This window comes from Furipterus horrens, unplaced genomic scaffold (assembly GCF_987537825.1).
Source record: "Furipterus horrens unplaced genomic scaffold, mFurHor1.1.pri manual_scaffold_1, whole genome shotgun sequence".
Taxonomy (NCBI): Eukaryota; Metazoa; Chordata; class Mammalia; order Chiroptera; family Furipteridae; genus Furipterus; species Furipterus horrens.
Window position 1 is genome coordinate 158,259,188 of NW_028327171.1, and position 25,164 is coordinate 158,284,351.

Consider the following 25,164-nt stretch of genomic DNA (forward strand, 5'->3'; position numbering starts at 1 on the left):
AAATTAGTCTAATAATGTGCACAGGTATAATGTTTGTTTAAACATATATTAGTGTAATAATTAGTAAAGGACTAAGAAAACTTAAACGAATTTTAAAATTTTTGTTTAGAAGAAATACATATAATGTTTCAGCCCATAATGTTTAAAATTATGCTTAAGTGAAATGAAAAATAAAGCATCTTAACTTGACTAACCAGAATCTTAAATTAGTTTTTTCTGTACCTTGATTTTATGAATGGCGTAGGCTTCTCTCTCCCAAAGAAAATCTAACAGTTGAAGATATTAAAATTTATTTCATTGTATGTTCCAATATTTGGGGGTGTATATGTATTCAGCCCAAAACACATGTAATCAATTTTCATTTAATCTTTGATTGGCAAATGTGTGTGAAGAAGCCAATGAAAGTAAAATTTTACTCTGTGTGTGAATTTCCTTTATAGGCAAGTAAATGCACATTGTTTTTCCACAGGATTAGAAAGCCATAGAACAACATATCCTTAATAATAGCTACTTTTGCCATGCAAATCCACAAAAATTGCAGTTTTTGGAAAACTATGTGCTCTCTCTCTTTTGATCAAATTCAAGATTGGCCTAAAATATAAATCAGAAGAAAGCTGGGGGTATCGGTTTTTGTCAGTCGCTCTTCAGTCATTCTCCCTCCCCACTTCCCCAAAAGAAAAAAATTGGAGAACGTTGTTCCTGATCCTTCAAGGAAATGTGCCAGTAGAAAGTGTTTTAGGTAGTTTATAAAGGCAGTTAGTGGCAGAATTTGAAATAGAAAGGCCCTTTTGTCCTCCTTAATGCTTGCCAATAAGCGTGTATTTGGAGATGGCTAAGTATATTGCCAGGGATTTATAACTATAGAACTGCATTTTTTTTCTCTCAGTATGATGCAATGAATGTACTTACGAACATCCTGATACAGAACAGCGTGTGTTCCCCAAAGTGACTAAGTTCCCTTTTTACTCCTTGAGTTTCCTTGAGTTGAGGATCATCTGAGTTGCATCCATGGACAATTTTATCCCTTGGTTTCTAATTGAAGGCATTTTCATAACAAAGTACTGATTTAGTAAAAGCAGTAAATAAGAATCTCCATGCAAGAGAAATTGGAGTTGCCTAACATGCACATGATTTTAAAAATAAAAATAAAGGTGCCTTGAGATGCTGGCAGTTTTAACATTTGGAACAAAGGAGTTCATATGTCTATTTACATTCTAACTGCTCAGTTTTGCCTTACAAGCCTCAATTTAGGAAACTATACAGTACTTTTGCATATAATGGTACCTTTGAGCCCCTGAGTCAAGTAGAGAGGATTTAAATACAAAAAGGAAAACAGCCATTAAAAGCACTTACATTGTATGTGGAATAAATAGTACAAAATGATTATTTCCCCGGAAGACCAGGATCGGAAACATGCCTATGAAGACCCAAGTGTGCTACAGTGCTTGGGGATGAATCTGTCAAAGAAGGGTGTCTGATTGGAGGGAGGTAAGTTTTTCTTTGCCGTGAGTGAAGCTCTAAATGGAGGTCACTCTCTTGTTTTAAAAGCGAAGACAAGTTGTCCTCCGAAGCTGTGTTCAGATGCATGCCACTTGAGAGCGATTCTTTGGAATTAAGTTTATATTTTTCAAGGTCTAGAAATTCAGGACACTGATAGAAAGAAAGGAAAGAGTGTTTTTATAATTTAGTGGACAGATTTCTAAAATTAAACGCATGAAATCTAAATATTTTTTATTTCCCCATAAATCTGTTTTTGATAGTGGTATTAACCAATCTTTCCATTCCCAAAGATGGGCCAATACATTAGATATTGGGTGTTAGGTAATCTTGAACGATCATTACAAGATCTTTAGTTTTACTTTGAAATTTTCTTTTTTTACATTATTTTACACTGAGTTTTTCAGATGAATTTTACTTCAAAATTCAAGACAAAACTGGGATAGAAAACGTGGATTTGTTAGGAGAAAAAAGAAAAAGGAAGAAAACCCTCCAAACTGAACTAACAAGCAAAATAGTGACAGACTCACAGATAGCAGGGTGACAGCTCTGGGTGGGGGTGGGGAGGGATCCAACAAAAAACAACAACAACAACAAAAAAAAAAACCCAAAACAAAGAACACAACAAAAACCTCATGGACTTGGACAACAGTGTGGTGACTGGGGGCAGAGAAGTGGGGGTGTTTGAAGGTATAGGGGAGAAAGTGGCAGTGGAAAAATACAACAAAAAATGAACTATTAAAAAAAAAAAATCACCCATCCCTACTTAGAAAATGTTACTAAATCCACTGAAAACAGAAAATCAAGTGCATGGTTTTGCATGTTTTCTAGCCATTCAAAACTAGAGATAAATTAATGTCTACATCCATATTTTAGAAAGATTGCATAATTTTCCTTCTGCAAATGTATAAATGAGAGTGCATAACTGTTATTCTCCAGAGCTTTTGAAATCTTGCTCCCTGGCATATGTCATCAATTTGGCTCAAATGAACTCCTAAAAATTCTCTATAGGTTTGGATGTTTCTTATGTCGACATTTCATTTCCCTGAATATTTTGCACTAAATTACCAAACTTTAAAAAAAGTTTTGTATGATTGTTTTGTAAATCCTTATTTAAATCATCATTCTTAGGTGCAATTTGACCACAATGTGTAAATAAGAATGATTCCCACACTAGAATTTCAAAGGAGTTAGGCTTTTCATATTAACATAACTCAGAAGGGTCCATTTGGAGGGCTTCAGAGGCAAAATAAAGGACATTTTATTCCTCCAGGTAAAAAAAAAACTTTAGAGGTCTCTGGTGGTGGGTGGGGCAGAGATATCTAAGATTACTAATCTGACTGCTCTTGAACTTCAGGTCTTCTGTAGCCCACTCTTTTCTCCTCCCCTTCCTTCCTGAGACACTGTCCAAGACGGCATCTAGTCTCTAGAGCAAATTACAGATTTTCCTCTGAAGAGCTTTTCAGACCCAGGCCTACTCCTTAGCTTTCAACGCTCTCTGCCAGATATAAGCTCATGGAGACTAATTCTTGAAAAAAGCTTTTTCTTTAAAAAAAGAAAGTGTTTTAAGATAATTCTTCTAGGTCCATTGTTCTCAAATTTAAAATGAGCATAAGAACCAGGAGGGAGCTTGTGTAAAATGCAGATTACAGGCCGACTCACAGAAATACTAACAGAGTGGGATGAGGATCTGCATTTTCCACAGCACCCTAGGTGACTCCGATTCAGGTGGTCCCTAAAACACACTCTGAGAAACACCCCTGGTTGTACACTATCTACACTCACTTGTGAGGAAGGACTGAAACTTCGATCCGTCTTGATGGATGCTCCTGGCTGACTGGTTCTCATCAGCTGGCTGATGGGTCTCTGATATTCTGCTCCTGCAGTGACCATACTGTAGGCTGGGGGGACCACAGTGGTTTGTTTCTGCAACAACTGTAGGATGGTTTGGACATCAGCAGTCATTTGGGATTCAAGTCTGCAGGACAGACAGAAATGGGGAAAGACAGTCCCAAAGTAGTTCATCATTGTAAAGAATTTGAGAAAATTCCTGTACAACTATAGCGTATTGGTTTAATACGATTTTAAATTCATTTGTTTATGACGTAAGTGAAGTTGTTTTAATCTACCTGTTTATGACAAAGTTGTAGAAGTGAAGTTGTTTTGCTATAAGAATGAAGTACATTGTGTCAGGAAGTCATCGTCTCCTGTGTTGTCACTGATAAGAACATGTGGAGAAGCCATGATGGCCCAGGTACATTTAAACTATAAATACTGAGACTTTGTGAGGATAGTCCCAGAGTTTGGTATGGGCAAGCTGACACCTTGCTGACCCAAACAGCTCTTGAAGAGTTTGAGACACTTGCTCCTGCTGTGGTCAGCAGTGGAGCTAAACAGTGCAGTAGGTTCAGAAAGAGAAGGGACGTGTGTTCCTGCCTCCATGAGGCACTGCGCATAGGAAGTGGCGCAAAGCCAGACAGCGGTCCCTGGAGGGAAAACTCTCAGAGAAGCCTGGAATGTCCGTCAACACTGGGGCCTTTGTTCCCTAGCAATGTGCTCCAGCAAAAGGGCCTTTCATCTTTGTGCTGGTAGCTGGATACCAGCTCTTGGCTGGCCAAGGGCCTCTCCCAAGTGCCTGCTCCTATAAATAAAGTACCTCATCTAAATTTGGACTTTATGCCTTTCACTCCTTCTTCCCCTCACCTGGAACAATAATATAATTAATCTATCATTGTTTTGGAGTATGTCTTTATTTGGCATATTAAGAGATATTATCCTGTATGCTATTGGCTTGTGAAACTATAATTCCCAGAGCAAACCTCTGTTAAATAAATTGCTGGCAAAGACAAAATCAGTCGCTGAGCGTAATTTTGCCACCCAAACAAAATGACCAGCAGCAAACAGAATTACAGCCCTGCTTTAAAGAAGAAGAACAGGAGAGGGAGCATGGAGATTCTCTCCTGACTGATGCTAACTTTCTGTGTCTCTAAAGGTTCTGATAAATATCATTGCTTTCCTGCTTATTTAATAAGCTAGTAATAGAAAGACAGCTACACAGAATAAACTAATTTTTACATGCACATTGTGTTACATTTTTACAATTCCGTTTTATTGATTTCAAAATGTAAAACACTGAGAATCTATTTTTAATCAATGATTGTCTTTTCTTTTAACTCAGGCTCTGCTCAGTTTCTTGTGAACGGTAACTCTATAAAAAAAGAGATTTGGTTAGCACATTTCTTTCATAGTTTCAACTGAATAATTTCTTGTGTGTTTCAAATTTATATTACCTTTATTTTACTTTGCCTATCTCCTATTCACAACAAGAATTGTATGTTATTCATTATAGTCTTTCTGTAATCTTAAGTACTGTTAAATGTTAAATTTCTTTCCCATCTACAGTTCAGGGCCTCTGATTTTTAAGAAACAAACCAACGTAAAAAATCACGGGCTTCTATTATCCATCTCGTGTGCCAAATACCAATCTGATTATTTTTTCACCCAAAACTCACAAGTAGCTAATTTTATTTTCATTTTAAGTTAAATTAATGCATTTGTTAACAGCAGTAAAAATGAGGGAATTTTGTGGATATAAGAAGAGAAAATTTGGACCATATGCCTCTTTAGATAACACTTATTTTAACTCTTTACTGACTTGTGCTTATTATTTTGTCCCTGAATGAAAAATGCAAATAAAAGCTAAATCTTAGCAAAAAATGTTAAAAATCACAAAATTAATTTTGCTCAATTTTATACATTCCATATTTATGGAAGAGAACTTAGCCTGTGATTTGAAAGAGAACAGAATAAACCTGGAAAACATAAGAAAAGTTTTTTTCTTTTTAACTTTTAATATTAACTGACACTACAAATCTTTCATCTGAGAAACATTATTCTTACCAGTTTTATATATTTGGTATGTATAGCTATAGAGCTTATTGTCTTCTAAACCAATAGCTATAAATTTGGCCTTGTAAATGCCAAAATCACACATTGAAAAAAGAAAAATTGAGTTATCAACTAGTTTATTTCTCTACTTGTTACCCATAAGATTGATCTAATTTTTTTTATGGTGTCAACTAAATTGAGCAGACTAGTTATTTTATTGTTGTACATCCTTTTTTTTCACTCCTCCAGGTCCAGCTCAAATTAAATTTGCAACCAAAAACCTTCCCTTATTCGACCCATTCAGAATTAATTTCTCTCTCCTCTGAGACCTCAAAAAAAATTCTACATTCAGTTTTCCCTTTAAATATTTCTGTAAAAATGCATCTAATCGCTAACAGCATTTAATATTTAGTGAGTGGCTTGCATATATTTATTACATTGAATTTAAAAGGATTTGGGGACAGAGCATGCTATAAAAACTTCATCAACAAGCAGATTCAAGCCCCAATAGACAGTCAAGAATCATGGTAATGTTTCTGAATCCTAAGAAACCTTTGTCAAACAACAGTGATATAGAGAAACAATATCTCTATATCATGGAGTCTATGTATTTGAATAGACTCTATGAGGTAAAATTTATTGGAAGGTGGGGTTTTACTATTTGACATGCTGTCATGAGTGGGACTCACTTCACCTTCAAATGTATTTATCAAACAAATTTTATTTATCTAGACTTGCTTTAAAATTCTTACCTCATTGTGTCCATCAATTCTGATCTATTATATCATGAACTTTGCCCATATCCAATCAGTTCCCTACCTTGAAAGGCCAAGACTCCAAAATCCTATAAATATCTTACTTCCTACTTCCCCTTCTGAGATACCACGTAGGCTCTGTCAAGATGGTAGTCTCCCTGCAGTGATTTCATACACTTGGTTTTGTTTTATTAACTGTTTATCTGATATTTTGGGTAGTTCAATGCACTGATTAAATGTTGATGCCTCCCCCCACCCCCAATTCATATGGTCAAGCTCTAACCCCCAATGAGATGGTATTAAGATGTAGGGCCTTTGGCAGGTGATTAGGTTGTGAGGCTAGAATCCTCATGAATGAGATTAGTGCCCTGATAAAACGAGACCCCAGAGAGCTGTCTTCCTTTTTCTACCTTGTGAGGACTCAGTGTGAAGATAGGCATCTATGAACCAGGAAACTAGATCTCACAAGATACCAAATCTTCTGGCACCTTGATCTTGGGCTTCTCAGCTTCCAGAACTGTTAGAAATAAATATTTGTTGTTCATAAGCTACCATTCTATGGTATTTTTGTTATAACAGCCTGAACTAAGACATTCAACAAAAGTGAACTGTAGTGAAGAATTTCTTTACTAGGCATAGATTATATTTTCATGTTTTATGACTAGGGTCTACTGGCTTCACTGGAATGGATTCTTCTACTGAGACTAAGTAATCTGCTTTACTCAGGAGAAATAGCAAAGAATTTTTTTTAAAGTCCAGCTTGGCTTTTAAAACAGAAAAGAACAACCCAGTTTTAAAACTTTTTTTGGTCACTGAAGGATACCAGAATATGCCACCCCAAAATATGCCACTTTAGCACACTGATTATTTTGAGCTGTGGGCACTTGAAAAACAGTACATGCAGGGAGAAGCTTTCTGTCAACTCCCCTTATCAGCCTAAAGGCAGATTTCCCCAAATGAACTCAGTTGTCATAAAGTCCCTCCCTGGGAGTTTTGTCTACCAGAGGCGATTGACTCTTGTCACAGGAGAGGAGACTGGAAATTCCACACCCAAGCAAACTTTGTTACAAAGTATCAGACCTCCCATCTATTTTTCTAAGAACCTGTTCATCTTTCTTAAAAATCATTCATTCTCTCTAAGAGGCCTACGTCTCCCTTCCCCTTGCTCTATTGAGATGGTATTTAATGCTGAATTCTAAGCTACCTCAGAAGTTACTCATTTTTCCTTGCGTATTTCCTGTGTATACACGAGGTATACATGTTTGTTTCTCCCTTGTTAATTTGTCTTTTATTAAGGGGTCTCAGCCAAAAACTCAAAAGGTAGAGAGAAAACTATTTTTCTTTTCCCAACATCAGCATAGCTACACTACTGTATAAAATGAATGTTTTCATTCGCTTAGTTGAAGACTCACAATGTACCAGGCACTGTGTTAGGTAGGAAGGTGAAGTGAGGACATGATGATCAATAAATATGGACTCTGATATTGGATGCTGACTGAACTAACCACCTAGTGTGAAAAAATGAAGGAAGTGCATGAAAATACCATAACACTAGGTGAGGTCAGTGCTCAGTGCCATAGTGAAGGCACCCAGATAAATAGCTCTGAGTGTTTTGCAAGCGATAGAATCATTACTAAAAGCATATACATTCTCTAGCACCTCCCTATTCAAAGCGTGGTCAAAGCTGAAGTTTGTTTGAATGTGGAATCTCTGCCGACTCTAGACCTACTGACTTAGAATGTGCATTTTAACAAGATCCCCAGGTGCTTTAAGTGCACATTAAAGTGTGAGAAGCACTGTTTTAGGATTAAGTGTTAGTGATTTTCCCAAATACGTCATCTGTAGGCACATTATATAAATGTATGAGAATGTTTCTTATGTGAACCTTTACCCCAAATATAGTTTAATTGGCCATTAAAGCAGAGAAGCAGTGGCAGCAGCAAGGATGATTCAGGATAGAGCATTAATATTTGCTTTTGTTGCATTGTGTACTTAATATGTGTATTTGGGTAAGACAAATGGGGTAGAAGTTCACAGTTCTATATTTGAACAGAATGCTGAAGCTAAGCGGGTAGATCCAATTTTAGAAAGTTTCTCAGGATTCTCACCCCACAAAGTTAAGGACCGAATTGGGCTGCCCTCTTCAAAATTTTTTTTGCCTTCTCGAGTAAATTGAAGGAAAAAGGTTGTTGGAGATGACCATGCAGTAGAGATGTAATATTTTGGATTTTATATTTTATATTTCAAAAGAGGCTGGTATGGCAATAAAGTATTTGTGAAAATATCATAAATATAAAGCCAAAGGAAAAGAAATATGTCTAAGGACATACAGATGGTGGGAACATGTCAAAACATTGACTGTGGGAAAGTTTCTAATAATAATAATAGTAATAGTAATAATAATAAAGTCACCGTAATAAAATAATAACAATTATAATTACTAATGGCAATTGCAAACCAAAGAGTCCCAGATGTATGTAGCCTTAAAATTTTATAATTCCAGCCCTGAGATATATTGAAAAACAAATGTTTCTAGTAATATTTGACTCATGCTAATTACAATGACTGATACACATAACAAGGCAATTAGGGTAACCCAAAATATCAATTTTAGTTCTGAAGAAAGGTCCAAATCAGGAAATACAGGGATATACACAAAGTAGGAGAATAAACTAGACAAACAGCAATAATAGAAGTGAAGTTCATTGCTAATCAAATTTTACCTAACTGCAAATACAACACTTTTTATTTTGTGTAAGATATAGTTTCCACATGTATCATCTTTATTTTTACAATGGCATTGCAGATAAATATGCGTCAAAGAAAGAAACTGAAGCTGGAGAAATTTAAATGAGTTGACCCAGGCATCCTGTGCATAGTTAAGTAGCAGAGTTTTATGACTTCAATCTGGGCTAACCACCTATAAGTACTGTGCAAGTATTGTGCTAAAGAACTCACTGCTTTCCCTGTCATTCATCATTCACTCTCCCACTTTTTAATTTACTAAACAAATTGAATACATGTTTATGTCTTGGCAGTAAAGAAATGGGCAATTATCTTCTTTCAGTCACAAGAATCAAAGTTCAGACTCAGGCCACACATATCAATTCTTATGTGTTGTATAGTACATAGTTTTATATATGTTATGGATAATATATCAAAGTGACTTGGCATATTATAGCAGAAGGAGAAAAAAGCAAATGTATTAAGTAAGGAAATATGTTTTTCTAACCAATAGTAATTGCCATAACAGGTTCTTATACTTTAATTAGGAATTACTGACTCTAAATATTATAAATGATGTTTTAATTTTCTGTTATGTTTCAATTTCCAAAACTTGAATTTGATACTTGGGAATGAGATATGGACCTCAGCACCAGATGATTTTAAATACAATTAAATTTTATGGTAATGTATATGTGTATGCACACACATTTAATGTGTTTTCTTTATTGTTTGAAACTTCAATTCTAACATAAAAATTTTTTAAAGTAATAAAAACAACAAATAAGATGGATAAAACACATAAGAAATATTAAGTAAATAGTAAGTAAACAAGAAACACATATGGTATAGGCAAAACTCAGAGGATTCATGCAGTCTTACACCTGTAAAACATGCCAAAAATAGAATACAAATATGATACAACAAATCAGAGTGTAGCTGATACATAGAAAGTGGTAGAAAGAACAAATTGTTTTCATGTCACCTCTGGGTGGACACTCTTATCCCTAAATTTGACCACCCCATTGGTGATGTGCAATATAGGTTCATTCTGGCTTAACACATGCTTTACCTAAGAAAGGCCACTAAACACATTATTGTTCAACAGGCTAGTTACATGTGAGGCACTTGGCCTTACATCTCTGTGATAGAGCAAGTATGTGCCATTGGCACAGGGGATTTTATGTATGTGTGTATGTATGTATGTATGTATGTATGTATGTATTTAGTCTATACACCCCTCAGTGCAAACCTCAGTTCTGGTAACCACACCAGCAGCAGGAAAGGCTGATGTGGCAGATGTGAACTTTGGGTAAATCAGGACTCAGGTAGTTTGATCCTTTTACCATGCTGCACTTCACAGAAATGTTAATTACCACATCTGGCTCTCTCATCTCTCCTTGTGTGTTTTAAGTTGATTTAGTAAATCCTGTAATTTGAGCATTATGGTTTGATTCATGCTGTTTTTCATCTGTGACCACTGGAATACCTTGCTTGGTGGTGTACAGTGTGCCTGGAGGCTACCTTTTAATTAGTGTTAAGTCCCAGATGAACTACAACTAAAGCAACTATATCATACTCATCCATGCAATTTTTTTCTGAGTCTTACTGACCATTTTAATGTTAACAAACCCTCTCAGACTTAAAGAGTTCCACCCTCTTAAAACCAAAATTAAGTCCTCATTAAAGAAAATATAGATTAGTCCTGGCTGGTGTGGCTTGGTGGATTGAGTGCTTGAGTGCTTGAGTCTCAGCCTATGAATCACAGGGTCACCGGTTTGATTCCCAGTCAGGGCACATGCTTGGGATGTCAGCCAGGTCCCCAGTCGTGGGTGTGTGACAGGCAACCACAAATCAATGTTTCTTCCCCCCTTTTTCTCCCTCCCTTCCCTGCTCTCTAAAAATAAATAAATAAAACCTTTAAAAACATATAGAGATCAAAGTTGGAAGAAAAATGAGAAATATGGGATTTTCAATTCAATCACAGTTTTAAGAAGTTGACGGAATAAATGTTTAAATAATTTTGTCGAACTTTTAAAAAAGTCATAACACATAACTAAGTTACAAAAAAACAAGAAAAAGCATAAATGAAGGAACAAAAGAGGATGGGTGTTTGTCAACTTCTAGTCTTATTTTAAATCAGTAAGTGTAGAAGGAAAATATGAGATTATGGCATGAGGAGTTTGCTGTTTGCAAGGAGTAAAGCTAAATCCAGCTAAGAGCTTGGTTTCTGTCCTCTTTGTCCTGCCATTACTTATACCTGTTAAGCTGTTCTTGAAGTAAATCCAATCTTTGCTCCACTTCTCCATACGTGAGCTCACTTTCGGTTTCAGAGATCCCCCAGGCTGTTTGTTGAGGTGCTGAGGGATTAGATTCATTAGCCCAAGTCTGGGTATTTTTTTTTTCCCAGATTCTTGGGTCAGAGATATCTGTGGGAGACAGTAAGATGGATGTCAACTTCTTTGGGTGCCTGTTTGCATCAGTAACACAGAGACATTTGCCATACAAACAGGAAAGGGAAAGGGAGGGAGAAAGAGAGGTAGGGGAACATCCGTGTGAGAGAGAAACGTCGACTGGATTGCCTCTAGCACACGCCCTGATTGGAGACTGAACCTGCAACTTTCTTCCCCTCTCTCTAAGAACAAATAAATAAAATCTTAAAAAAAAAAAAATCATTAATGATTTAGTGATGCCAGTGTTTGTCTCTAACTGTCTGCTAGCTGGCTAATGTAGGAATTTTTTTACAAAGGATAATAAGAACTGATGGATGAGATTACATATTATGCTCAGAAGTTTGGTGCCAAGAAAATGTACAGAATTTCTGTCTATGCTTAACAGCTTTCTCTCTCTCAAATCATATATAGTAAATTGATAAAGAACAACGCTGAATCACATACAATAAATTATATAAGATTATATTTTCTTCAGTGCTCAAGAAAAAAACTGATTATGGTCCCTTAGAAGAAATGAATAAAATGCAAACTCAGATAGAGACTTTCTTGATTATAATTTATTCTTCTATTAAAACGTGGATATAAGTAATTAGCTTGTATTAATAGCAATATTTAAGAAAAGGAGTTTAAAGGGGAAATCCTGGTTAAAGCCTTAATCGAAATGAACATCCTTGTAGACACTTTCTAAATATAGCTCAAAAAGAATCTGCACTCAGTTGCCTTGGAAAATGTTGCTATAGTTGCAGGACACATTCCTGGAAATGGATGAACTGAAAGTAAACTTTCACTTTTCTCTGGGTACACAATTTTCCTAGAGTCAACTTTGACTTCAATCTAAGTAGGACCAGAGTCTGTTTAATTTTTAATTTTTTCTTTTTAGTTTTGCCTAGAAATGCTCTGCTGTTGGTTTCAGCCTGACAAATGTCAGGAATGTGAGAAAAGGAAATTTCCTACTAAAATAATACTAAAATTTGTAGGGATATAGTAATTCAAACTACAGCTGTTACAACTGCACCATAAATGTTATTCAAATTCTCAAACATTCCATAGTACTTCATCTTAAATAATCATTAGGGGATGAAATTTGCAGTGAATGAAGTTTTAATAATTCTTCATTTGTTAACTATATTAATTAACCAGGATAATTGTGTGTCACACTGATATTGTATGATATCAATTATGTTTATTCAATTGACATGCATATTTAACTATGCATTTTCAAAGTATTGATTATTTGAGTGGGATTATATTATAAATTCATTATAAATTTTTAAAAATTAAAAATTTGTAGATATTAAAATTATTTGTCATAATACTATTTTATTGTGCATGTAGAATAACTAATTAAAAATAACTGGCAAAGAAAAACATAAAGGGCATGAGAATTCAGTGTCAGAAAGAGGCGTTATGAAGTTAAATAAAATCCCCAGATTAGATCTTCAATAACTTGTCACCTGAGGCTCAAAATCAAGTGAAAAACTACAGCAAGTACAGTGATCCCTCACTTATCATGGGTATTATGTTCTGGATCCCCTGTGATAGGTGAAAATCTGTGAAGTAGAACCTTACATTTATTTTAGTATTTACTATACAGTACCGCAAAATCCCGTGATATAGCAAAAAATCCGCGATAAATAATTAAATATATGGGAATGCAGACTGGTGCAGCCACTATGGAAAACAGTATGGAATTACCTCAAAAAACTAAAAATGGAACTGCATTTTGAACCAGCAATTCCACTGCTAGGATTATACCCGAAAAATCCCAAAACTCTAATTCAAAAGAACTTATGCATCCCTATGTTCATAGCAGCACTGTTTACAATAGCTTAAGTGCTGGAAGCAGCCTAAGTGCCCATCTGTAGATGAGTGGATCAAAAAACTGTGGTACATTTACACAATGGAATACTATGCAGCAGAGAGAAAGAAGGAACTCCTGCCATTTGCAACAACATGGATGGAACTAGAGAGAATTATGCTTAGTGAAGTAAGCCAGGCAAAGAAAGAAAAATACCATATGATATCACCTAATACAGGAGACTAAGGAACAACATAAACAAAGGAATAAATAGGACAAGGAGCAGAATAACAGTCAATAGGGGGGAGGGGGGAGGGAGAGAAGGGGGTTAAGTAAGGGAAGGGTCTAGTCAAGGAACGTGTATAAATGACTCATGGACATGGACAACAGGGAGGGATATGATTGTGGGAGAGGGGGTGGGCTGGGTGGGGGGGAGAAATGGGGGAAAAAATGGAACAACTGTAATTGAAAAACCAAAAAATAAAATTAAAAAACAAACAAACAAAATAACAATGTCAAATATCAAGTGGCAATCAATTAACTCCTGGTTAGATTTCTGCATTTAGTATTTACTCTCTCTGAATTTTTAAAACTGAAATGTGCCTATTCTTAAATTTCTCTCTTAGTATTTATTTTTGAAGCCTCTCAGTGACATTACAAGAGATATTTTTCTAATCAGATATTTTGATTATAGAAACTGTGATAGGAATTTTAGAAAACCACATGACCTCTCTGAGCAGCAACTGGTTATGCTAGAATCCTAAACAGTACTATGTAATGGGAAAGAATTCTGAAAGTACCCCTAGGAACATATGACATTCAGGAATAATTTCATTCTTAAGATAATTTCAGGATCAGAGCTTTGTTCAAAAATTGAAAATAAAGCTACAGACTAAAACAAACAAAAAAAATTAAATATAATATTTTTAAAATCCTGCGATACAGTGAGGCCGTGATAAGTGAACCGCGATATAGAGAGGGACTACTGTACTTTTAAAAAATCAGGCCCACTTTATGCTGACTTTTGGGGATAGTAGAGATGGTTCAGCAAACTCTTCAGAACTTTTGATTTCCATGATACAACCTTTCTCTATTTTTAACACTTCCCAGATTCATTTTCATAAATAACTAAAACAGGACATTTGGTAATCACATCTAATATTCCATTCTTCCACTGTGATAAATGAGGTACTATTTTCACTCACTTCATCAAGATTTTAGATAGTCCAGAGAACATTTGCTTATATTCTTAGCTTATTTCAATGTGGGATCATGGTAAAAGCTGATTTGATAAGATAGGGAAAGTAACTGGGGAACAATGTAACACCTAAACACCTTAGACTCAATAAAATGTTTGTTGTCAGATATAGTCAATTCACATAATGGTGACAATGACAGGTAATATTTATTTACTCTGTCCCATAACTTTGCTGTCCTGTCAGGCTGAGAACATGCTATTTTTATTTCACTTTTGTTGTATTCCTTTGACTTTTTGCTATGTCTTCTACAGTTTTACATATCCAGGGATATATTCAATGATTGAAGAGTTATAAAAATTAAACCTGTGAGAAAATACTAAACCAAATTGGGGATTTTATTTCAAAAAAGATAATTTATGCATGTTATCTTGTTAACAATCATAATTGATTATTTAGTTAGAAAATATTATTCCTACTTTAAAGATATACAAATTGATTCTTACTGGGTCTGTCAGTCACTTATCTTAGCTCATAAAGGGAGCAAATGACAGATTTGTGACTGGAACCCAAGTAATCTGAGGCACACCTATTCTTGCACTCACTTAATAAATAAATCTAACAAGATCTGTAGATATAGCTCCTAGTATACTAAGTTAATTGTTCTTCCAAGTGATAGTTCTCAAGTTTTCCTGAATTTTGGATCTTTTAGCATCAAATTCACATTCATGATTACCCATCTTATGCATATTTTCTACAGCAAAACCCATATATTTGGGTATTACTTTTGGTGGAAATGTAAATAAACATATTAAAATGAGTTGGATCAATAGTGTACTTTATTTAGGGAAATTTTCCCTCATTTTCTCATCATTCCTAGTAAACAGCGTTTTTTTGTATTTGTTGTAGTGTTATTGCATTAGCCTTTCATGTTATAAAACAACAGGTTTCCCCATGTCATTACATTAAGTCTGACTGGCCATAAAAAAGCCCTCTTATGTTTTTATTGCTTGGAAATAACTACTAGTTATTCCAGAATGGTGCAAACACTTTGTAGATGATCTGAGATTTGAACTCTGTAAATATTTCATGAAATCACAAAAGATCAGATTAACATATGTCACTATGGTTCTTTATTTCTGAAAAGTCAGCATTTTATGATGAGCAGCAAAGAAAGACATCCTGATTCCTGAGAAACCTAATTACCTTTGCAAGAGTGACTTCTTTTATCTATGTGAATTCTTCCTGAGGTGGGCACTATTTCTCCAAAATTGAGCCCAGGTGCTTTTCCTGTTCCTGGAGGGGAATCCACTGCTCCCGAGAAGAGAGGCTTCTGTTCATCGTCAATGGAGGAGATGAAAGATGAAGATCTGCTTTTTTTCTCGTCAATGTGTTTCTTGGAACTCTGATAATTTCTTATGATATCTAAAGAATCTTCAGGGTCATTAGTACTATTTCCTTTGCCAAAGTCTGTCAAAGGAAAGTTATTTTATAGAAGATGATTAAATGTGACACTCTATACATATTACACTACTTATACACAAACTACCTTTTTAACAGTGAGGTTCTTTGAATAAACAGAATTTTCTATAAAACCAACAGAAAAGTTGTCTTTCTCTTTTTTCCTGTGGACATGTAGCTACTTAAAGATAATTTTTTTCCATTTAATTCAAAGTGCATGAGATCATTTTAATAAAATACATGATTCATTTTAAAATTAAAATATTATCTGGGATAGTAGTAATATTTATATTTCAGGGAAATAAAACCTGTAGAATAACTTACAACCTTATGCCTGCACAACAGTCACTTGTATTCTTAAAATCTGTTGCATTATCTCTTTAAAAAAATGAAGAAGGGAGGGGAAATATGCCCTGATTCTAAAATATCACCACAATGCACTTGTTTGTTTCAGACTTTCACACCCCAGCATCTGTGACAGCCCTTCACACATTGCAAAGGTCAAGACTGGAAGCCTTCCAGGCTAAAGGCTGGCAGGCTGAATTCTAACTGTAATTCAAAGCGTGTAATGGTCTTAACATTCCAGGCAGTTTGCTTCTGTAGCATATTGCTAAGAATATAAAGCTAAATACAGTAATTAAGGTAGGTTTACCTAATTACATTAAAGCCAGTTGTGCATTAGGCGGTTTTATGCAGAAATGTCAGGGTAATTTCAGCTCTCAAGGTTGTGCTAGAACATATTTCAGCAAGAAAAACTCAAAGAGACAAATCCCAGAAACTGTTTCTATTAGTCTCCTGGGGAGACAGTATAATTTTCCATCTGGTTACTGCTAATAGCTAACCAACATACTGCAGAAGGTATATCATTTTCTAGAGAAACAGCTGAGACAGTGTCCCCATCTACTCTCTGCCCATTTGTGCTTACTTTGTCATTTATAGAAGGCCAAATAAACTGATTTAAGGCCACTCCAGAGAAACTTCCAACTGTTTTTTAAAATTCCCATATGGCATAGAAATAAAACAGGTAATTTTTCTTTATTTAAAAAATTATAATTTAAAATATGAGAAGCCAGAAAGCAACCAGAGGTAAAAATGGATAGAGTTTAAAAATAAGCCACATGTAATATTGTTATTAAGGAGTTAATGTTCTGTCAATTAGAGTTAAATATAGCAAAAGCCAATTCCTCAATTTATTTTCCTGAAGAGTTCACACCTGCTTGGGGATACCACCATGGCTGAGACCCCAGACCTTTTCGCTCTCAAGCACTGTAGACATCACTCATTACTGAGGGTCACTTACGTTTCTCTAACTCAATCACCAACTTAACTGGTTGTAAATATTTAGAGCAGGTCTTCCTACACAAACCCTCTTCTCTCCAGTATCATTGACACAGGCCTCCTTAAGCCTCTAAACTTCGTTCTTGTCATTTCTTCTCTGGTTTTCTTTGATTTTTAACTTTTCCCCTCCTGAAAATTTGATTAACCATCCCCACTTGATGAACATAGCACTTCATTCCTCAAAAAATAATAGTTTCCAATTTTATTCTAGTAAATATTTGTTTTTAAAAGAAAAGCTTCCCTTTTTTTTTCTGAATATGTTTTTTATTATTGTTCTAACACAATTGTCTCACCCCCCCCATTTCTCTACCCACCCTGTTGTCTATGTCCGTGGGTCATTTATACTAGTTCCTCTTACCCTTCTTTCCCGTCTTATCCCCCTCCCACCTCCCCTCTGGTCAGTGTCAGTTTGTTCCTTGTTTCCATGCCCCTGGTTCTATTTTTCTCATTTGTTTGTTTTGTTCATTAGGTTCCTGTATTAGGTGAGATCGTGTGGTATTTGTTTTTCACCACCTGGCTTATTTCATTTAGCATGATACCCTCCAGTTCCATCCATGCTGTTGTAAATGGTAGGAGTACCTTCTTTCTTCCTGCTGTGTAATATTCCATTCTGTAAATGTACCACAGTTTTTTGATCCATTCATCCACTGATGGGCACTTAGGCTGTTTCCAGCACTTGGCTATTGTAAAAGGTGAAAGATTTATATGATCTGAAGAGAAACCAGAGTATACCACTTGGCTATTGTAAAAAGTCCTGCTATGAACATTGGGATGCATAAGTTCTTTTGAATTTGTGTTTCAGGACTCTTCGGGCATAATCTTAGCAGTGGAATCACTGGATCAAAAGACAGTTCCATTTTTAGTTTGTTGAGGTAATTCCACACTCTTTTCCACAGTGGTTGCAGCAGTCTGCATTCCCACCAGCAGTGCAGTATGGTTCCCATTTCTCCACATCCTCGCCAGCACTTGTTTGTTGATTTGTTAATGATGGCCATTCTTCCCTTTTCTAACTTATCCTCATACCTGCTCAGTGAATTGCATTTGTTTCCTGCTACTAAGTGAACCTTTGTGCAGTCTGGCCACCAGTGGGATTGAAATCAGCTTTTCTTTTACTTTCACAGCATCTTTTCTAGCAGAATCAAATGTACACTGAAATGACCATCAGTTCATTTGGTTCTAATCTAAGTATGGAAATGCTAACATAAATAGTTGCAGTAGAACTTATTAAACTGCTTTGTCTCTGATTTTAGAGGTCTTGGAAGTTTTCTGTAGATTTTTAAATCCTCACAAGTTACCAGTAAAATGTCCTGTCCCACCTACTACACGAACCTCATCTTTGTTTATTAATTTATGGTCTAATTTTGGATGCTTAGGGATGAATTCATCAGTTGACATATACTACTAACTTGAATTATAATTTGCTGATTTCAACTCAGTACAAGTATTTGGAAAATATGGTGAATGAGAGATTATTATTAAGTTCTATATGAAAATGGAGGAAATTACTTTATGTACTTGGTATCTAAATTCTTTAGCAAAAATTCCATGTAAAAGCAGGGTCATGAAAGAAGAAGGAAATGTTTGATATCCTTGAATTATTTTGATATGTAAGGAGAATTATTCTACCTTTATTCCCACGTTCACTGGACATGACCATAAGCCAGCTGCCTAGCAGAACCTAGGCCACATGATCAGTTTCGTTGATGCAGTGTGACTGCAATGACATTTTTCTAATCCCTACTAATATATAACAGCTTCATAGCCTATCATTTACAATGAAAGTTGAAATGACAATCTATTTGTGGATTAAAAATAGAAACTTCTCAAGCTTAGCCTGGAGGTTGGATGATGGAATACATGAAATTGGGCTGAAATGCATTATAATTAGCTTTCAGGTACCTCTAGATTTTGATGGCTTGTTTCATTTCTGCCTTTTTCTAAAGTGGGTTATTTGATGAGTATTAAATAGTATTAGGTACTATTTTATCTTAATGCTATTTTTATTTATTCTATGTAGAAATATTATTCCAAGGACAGTAAACTGAAAGAGTTTAACATCTTCCTCTTTGCTAGAAGTGAGAGTGTATAATCACTTGTTACCATTATTTCACAAAGAAAAAATTTTGCCTGTTCAGTTAAGCCTTGAAGTTGCTTTCTGATTTAGATGACTGAAAACCTTTATTTAAAAAATTCTTTGTTTCTGCAGGCTGCCAGCCCCTCTTCTTCATCTTTCTCATAGGACACAATTCTAAAGCATTTTGTGATTGGCTTTGTGGGTGTCTCTCTGGGTTCAGAATGAATTGAAGAGCACAGAATAGGAGTGTCTTGATGGAGTGGTTGAGCTATCTATTCTAAGATTGATAATGTAAAATTCTTCCATCTCAATCAATTTTAGAAGAAACACTCATGGTCGATCTTTTATGGAGTATTTCTCTCAGATTAATCACCATTTTTATTTGTCAGAACCAACAGGATGACTCAACTTTTGGTCAAAGAGAGACATTGAATGTGTGCTCTCTCAGCATCAGAAGCTTAGATTTTCTACTGGTAACAATTTTGAAATCAGCTGAGAATTTTCCAGCTAAATGCATTTTAAAAATTCATTTCAATGGAAAATTGAAGTCTAAAGTATTTTCTTCATTTGATTGAGAGTACCTTAGTTACTCCCTACTTTCAAAAATGTTGAAAGAAGACTATTTTTCTACACAAATACAAGATAAAAAATTTCAAAACTACCTTAAAAATTGAAGTAAAGATACATTTATATATTGCTGAAATAGATAACAAAAGCTAATTACTATTTGTTACTGGAGAATATATTCCAAAGAGATGCCAAAGTATAATACCAATATACTTAAAGATTTAATTTAATAAAATTTTAATTAGACTATGCCTGCTCTCTAAAAATAAGTTTAACAATGTATATACTTATTTCTTACTTCAATAACTTTCATAAAAGTTATTTTATCTTGGAGAAATACTTTTAAAGCTTACTGACTTTTGGATGACCATGTGCAATCACTAATCCAATATCACAAAGAGATAAAATTTATTTTTATTCTTTGAAATGCAATGTGTGATGAACTCAAGACATTTCCACTCTCATTTTATGGAACATTGCAATTTTTTCAGTTGAAATACATAGAAGTGCCCACTTTAATAAAAACTATATGGGTAGGAAAATGAGTAAACTACAGGCTTTCCTCCCTTCTCTTATGATGCATAACATGTCTTAAAATAGGTTCCTGTTTTCAAGGGAATGTGGGGCACCATCAAGTACAGTGGAAAGAGGATGATGAACATTCTGGTCACTTTAATTTCCACCCCTTTGATTAGCAAAGGCACATCTTTAACAGTATTCCACCCCGTTTTTCAGACCTGTTACATTGAAGTTCTCACTGACTTATTCTCTGCCAAAAGGTTATTGACTCCCTAAATCAGTCATTAGTAACTACTTTGATACTGAATTTTCTGCCCCTGGAAAGAATTGAGAAGAATATTCCATATATTTGGTCACAAAAGCACTATTGGTAAAAAATATATGTGTGTGTGTATTTATATCTCATGTGCCAAAGTGGGACAAAGTGGGTTTACAGTTGTGAGTACACAAAACATAGCTTATTCCTATATTATTAATAATTATTGCATTTATTTTCCATATGAACAACTGTAAACCTACTTTTGCCACACTCTGTACTTCTATTGTATTAATATATTAATATATTATAAAATATAAACAACATAACATTTTAAAAGAAATATTTCCATAACCCAATGGATCATATTGACACACTGGAGTACATACAATCAGATCTAACTTTGAAGACTGCTTAGAGACTATTTTCAACATGTTCCAAATGGCTATATCTCATTTACTTCTGCCTAACCATGTTATCAATGCTTGTGGCCACTAAATAGGTCATTGAAGATTTATTTTTATTCTTCACCTTCTGTAACAATACCATTTTACTTCCATCTCAAAAATTATAGCACCTCCTTGGACAATGACCATAATCAAATTAGGAAGCTCCTGGGCACCTCCATGACAGGATTTTAAGGAGAGAGAAGTGAAAACTAAATAGAAGACACCTTCAGAAAAATACAAGATGTTTTCAAATTTAGAACTGAACTGACAGCTTTCTCTTGTTGAGAAAAAATCAATGTCTTTCATGGGTAGCTTTCAGTTTATGCAGCCCTATTTCATTTAACATTATTTATTTTCTGAATGTTCTCTATTTTTTTATTCTTATATATGTATGTTTTTCTCCTAAATATTGAAAAGAAATAGAGAATGGGTGGCCACCTTGAAAGCAACTTCTATACTTCTTTATAGCAGCATGAAATCCTGAAGACTGGAATAGACTGTCAGGCTCTACACAACTGGAGTTAATTATGTTTTCATATTAACCAAATCATGTTTACTCACTGAAACACCAGGAAACATCGAAGAACTGCAGGGAGGCAGGTAAATCCCTTACCATATCGTACATCGGCAGCCGTCCGTCTCGAGAGACAATGGTGTAGCTTCTTAAGAGTCTATCTGCACCGCCGAGAATGGCTGTGCAGTCCGACTCGGGAGTGACACGGTATCTGTCTCCTCCTGTGTTGAATCGACATCTTGCGATGACGCTGGAGTGTCCTCTCCAGTGGAGCTGAAGCTACAGAGCCTGGGCAGGGTGATATGGAGGGTCTGCTGTTGCCCATGCAGCAGACCCCCCTCTCTTCACAGCTGAAGGGTCCAAGGGAAAGACGGAGTCAATACAGCTTGGCTTCAGGTGCGCCGCAGGAGTTGCCGGTGTTGACTACAACGTCAAACCGCCTTAGGGACTCCGGCTCCGGATTTTCTGTCGGGGTTTACTCCCTTAGCCTTTCCCCTGAAGAGGTATGCCGCAAGGCAGCAGAGGTTTTTTGGGGTCAGAGTTTTCCTTCTCTGATGTGCCCTGACTGGAAGATCGAACCAGCGACACTTAGCTCGCAGGCCGACGCTCAATCCACTGAGCCAAACCAGCCAGGGTACCTTACCATATACACTTTACATAAAATGGTCTTACAGATTAAGTCTGTATTTGGGGGGGGGGGTTGGTTCAGAATCAATAGAAATGTCTAGTTGCATGAGCACAATATAACTTGTAAGATGCTCTCAGGAACTTAGCAGCAGATAAAAACATAAGATAATTTAGCTTGAGAATGAGGAAACGAAACAAGATTAAAAGGACTTTTGATAAATCTTCAACTGTTTGGCAGACATTGTTATATAGACAACACTGTCAAGCTGTTTTTTATTTCCAGCAAGATCAAATAAGAGATAAGCTTCAGGATAAGGAATTTAGATTAAGTCTATGGAAGAACAAATTGATAGTAATCTTTCTCATTACAGAAAAAGTTACTGACATTCAAGATCATGGAGAAGTAAGTGGAAGCTACATTAACCTCCTCCCAGGACTAATCTGGAATAACAACTAAGTTGTAGAGAAATTGTCCTGAGTAACCAACTGAACACTAGCTGGAGAGAAGCCTTATAACCATGGACTGACAGAAGAAAGCACTCACTTCACCACAATGAGACTGGCTGGGAGTGCCACAGATGGCAACTGAAGTTCCTGAGGGATATTCCAGCAGTCTGGAAAGTGTGGTGTCTACCCCCAAGCTGAGCTCCCCAGCCTACAGCACCAGAGCAGGAAAGGAACCCAGATAACATTCAGCTGTGAAAAGCAGCAGAGTTTCTGCCTGCCAGGGATGGACAGCTGGAGACTCAGAGAGCCTCCTAAAGGGCCAGTGCACAAAATTTTGTCTGCAACCTCTTAACCTGGGTTCTGGCAAAGAGAGGGCAAAGTGGACTAGAGACACTTAAGGAAAGTCTGGAGTTGGTGACTCTGGGGAAAACTGAATGAATAGCCACCAGGATCCCTATGCTGAGTCACTCCCCATACTGGAGAAGCCATCTTTCCCTGGCAGTACACTCCCCTCCAAGTGACATCAGCCTGAGGGGAAGCAATAGCCCCAACCCACAGGAATAACCCTGTCCCACCCCATGGGCCTTAAGCCTGACTGCTGATTATAACTTAAGGGTATATTATTGATTATTTTAACAACAAAGATGGATCTCCTGGAACTCTAGGAGACTTCAGCTGACCCTTCCAGTGCCTGGTGCTGATAAAAGCCAGCCTTGGCACACAGCCTGGTTCTTTCTGCACACAAACAGGCTTAGCAGATGGAGCCACATTCTGTGGATAGTTGATAGCTCCACATAGGTTGATCAGGGCCAGTCACAAGCAGCACCTGACAAAGGCTTACCCCATAATCTTTGCATATCTACTTAATACATAGAAACAAACACAAAGAAGCAGCTAAAATGGGGAGACAAAGAAATGGACCCCAAATGAAAGAAGAAGAGACTTCTCAAGAAGAAGAGCTATATGAAATGGAGGCAAGCAATTTATCAGATAGAGGAATGATTGTGAGGATATTGAACAGCACGAAAAAAGACATAGAAACCATAAAAAAGGACCAGTTAGAAATAAAGAATGCAATATCTGAAATAAATAATACTCTGGAAGGAAGGAATAAACAGGTTAGATGAAGCAGTGATTTAGAAGACAAGGTAGAAAAAACACAGGCAGAGCAACAAAAATTTTTGAAAACTGAGGAGAGCTTAGGAAACATTTTGGACAGCATGAAGCATAACAACATCCCCATCATGGGAATACCAAAGGAGAAGAGAGTGAGCAAGGGATTGAGAACTTATTTGAATAAATAATGACTGACAATGTCCCTAATCTGGTGAAGGGAAAAGGAATCCAGAAAGCTCAGAGAGTTCCAAACAAGTTATACCTAAGGAGGCTTACACTGAGACACATCATAATTAAGATGACAAGGATTAAAGACAAGGAGAGAATCCTAAAAGCTGCAAGAGAAAAGCAGATAGTTACATACAAAGGAGCACCAATTAGAGTGTCATCTGATTTCTCAATAGAAACATTTCAGGCCACAAGGGAATGGCATGAAATAGTCAAGATGATGAAAAGCAAGGACCTGAAACCAGGGGTTTTACTTAGCAAAGCTATCATTTAAAATCAAAGGAGTAATAAGGAGCTTCCTAAACAAGAAAATGCTAAAGTTCTTTGTTAACACTAAAGCAGTGCTGCAACAAATGTTAAAAAGCTTGCTTTCAGACTTCCAGACAAGATGGAGGCCTAGACTGACATGCTCCGTCTCCATCCACAACTAAGGACTACAACTACCACAAAACCAGAAATAACCAGAAGTTCCAGAAAATAAAGCTACAGGGAAGTCCAATGTATGAAGTTATAAACAAATGGTGCTTGTCCAGACAGGTAGGAAGGGAGAAGCCAGGGTGGAAAGGTCAAGCTGTGCTGCCAGGTGAGGCGAGAAGCACCTGGGAGCACTCCTGGCTGCAGACCAGACCTGTCAGCTCATGATTCCAACACCAGGGAAGGCAGACCCCCTTTGCCTCAGACTGTGAGGGCTGGAGGGCGTGGGGTTGGAGGAGGAGGCTCCTGGCCTCTCAGTGGAGAGTGTACGGCAGGAATCCATCTTGGACCCCCACCCCCACACAAAGTGCCACAGTGTGGTGAGAAGGGTCGCCCACTAGTGACGAGTGCACGGGGCTCCATTCCCTGTAGCGTAGGAGGTGTGACAGCCACACCCAGGAAACAAGGATACTGTAAACGCAAACTGTCAGGATGGCAGGGATCATGATAGAGATCCCAATCACGCAGCTGACCAGACAGCAGATACATGATTTATCAGACGAGCAGATAGATAATCTTTCTGAGGCTCAGTTCAGAGCAATAGTTATAAGACAGCTTACAGAACTAACAGCAGATCTAAATCAAGACTGGGAAGGAATGAAGGCTAGTCCTGCTGAAATGAACAAAAACACATACAAAACATGTGGTGAGGGAAGGAATACCAACGATCAAATCAACAAATTGGAACATAAGGAAGGAACAAACAGTCATCCAGCTCAGAAAGAGAAAACAAAAAGTGAGGAAAATGGGGAGAGGCTCAGAAGCCTCTGGGGCAGCTATAAG

The 25,164-nt window shown here is 36.5% G+C and overlaps 1 protein-coding gene across 3 annotated transcripts in view; it reads right to left on the bottom strand.

Annotated features, from left to right (window-relative positions):
* Positions 1-1,298: 1,298 nt before the first annotated feature.
* Positions 1,299-25,164, bottom strand: part of KCNH7 (potassium voltage-gated channel subfamily H member 7) — a 516,764-nt gene continuing 492,898 nt past the window's right edge. For 2 of the 3 annotated variants that reach the window (XM_090267694.1, XM_090267686.1), the window contains 4 exons: positions 15,518-15,781; positions 11,125-11,293; positions 3,283-3,475; positions 1,299-1,650 (listed from right to left, as the gene is read on the bottom strand). In XM_090267694.1, coding sequence (XP_090123820.1) covers positions 1,384-1,650; positions 3,283-3,475; positions 11,125-11,293; positions 15,518-15,781 — 893 coding nt within the window. In that variant the 3' untranslated portion in view covers positions 1,299-1,383. The remainder of the gene's footprint in view (positions 1,651-3,282; positions 3,476-11,124; positions 11,294-15,517; positions 15,782-25,164) is intronic. The other variant, XM_090267702.1, reaches the window with a different exon arrangement.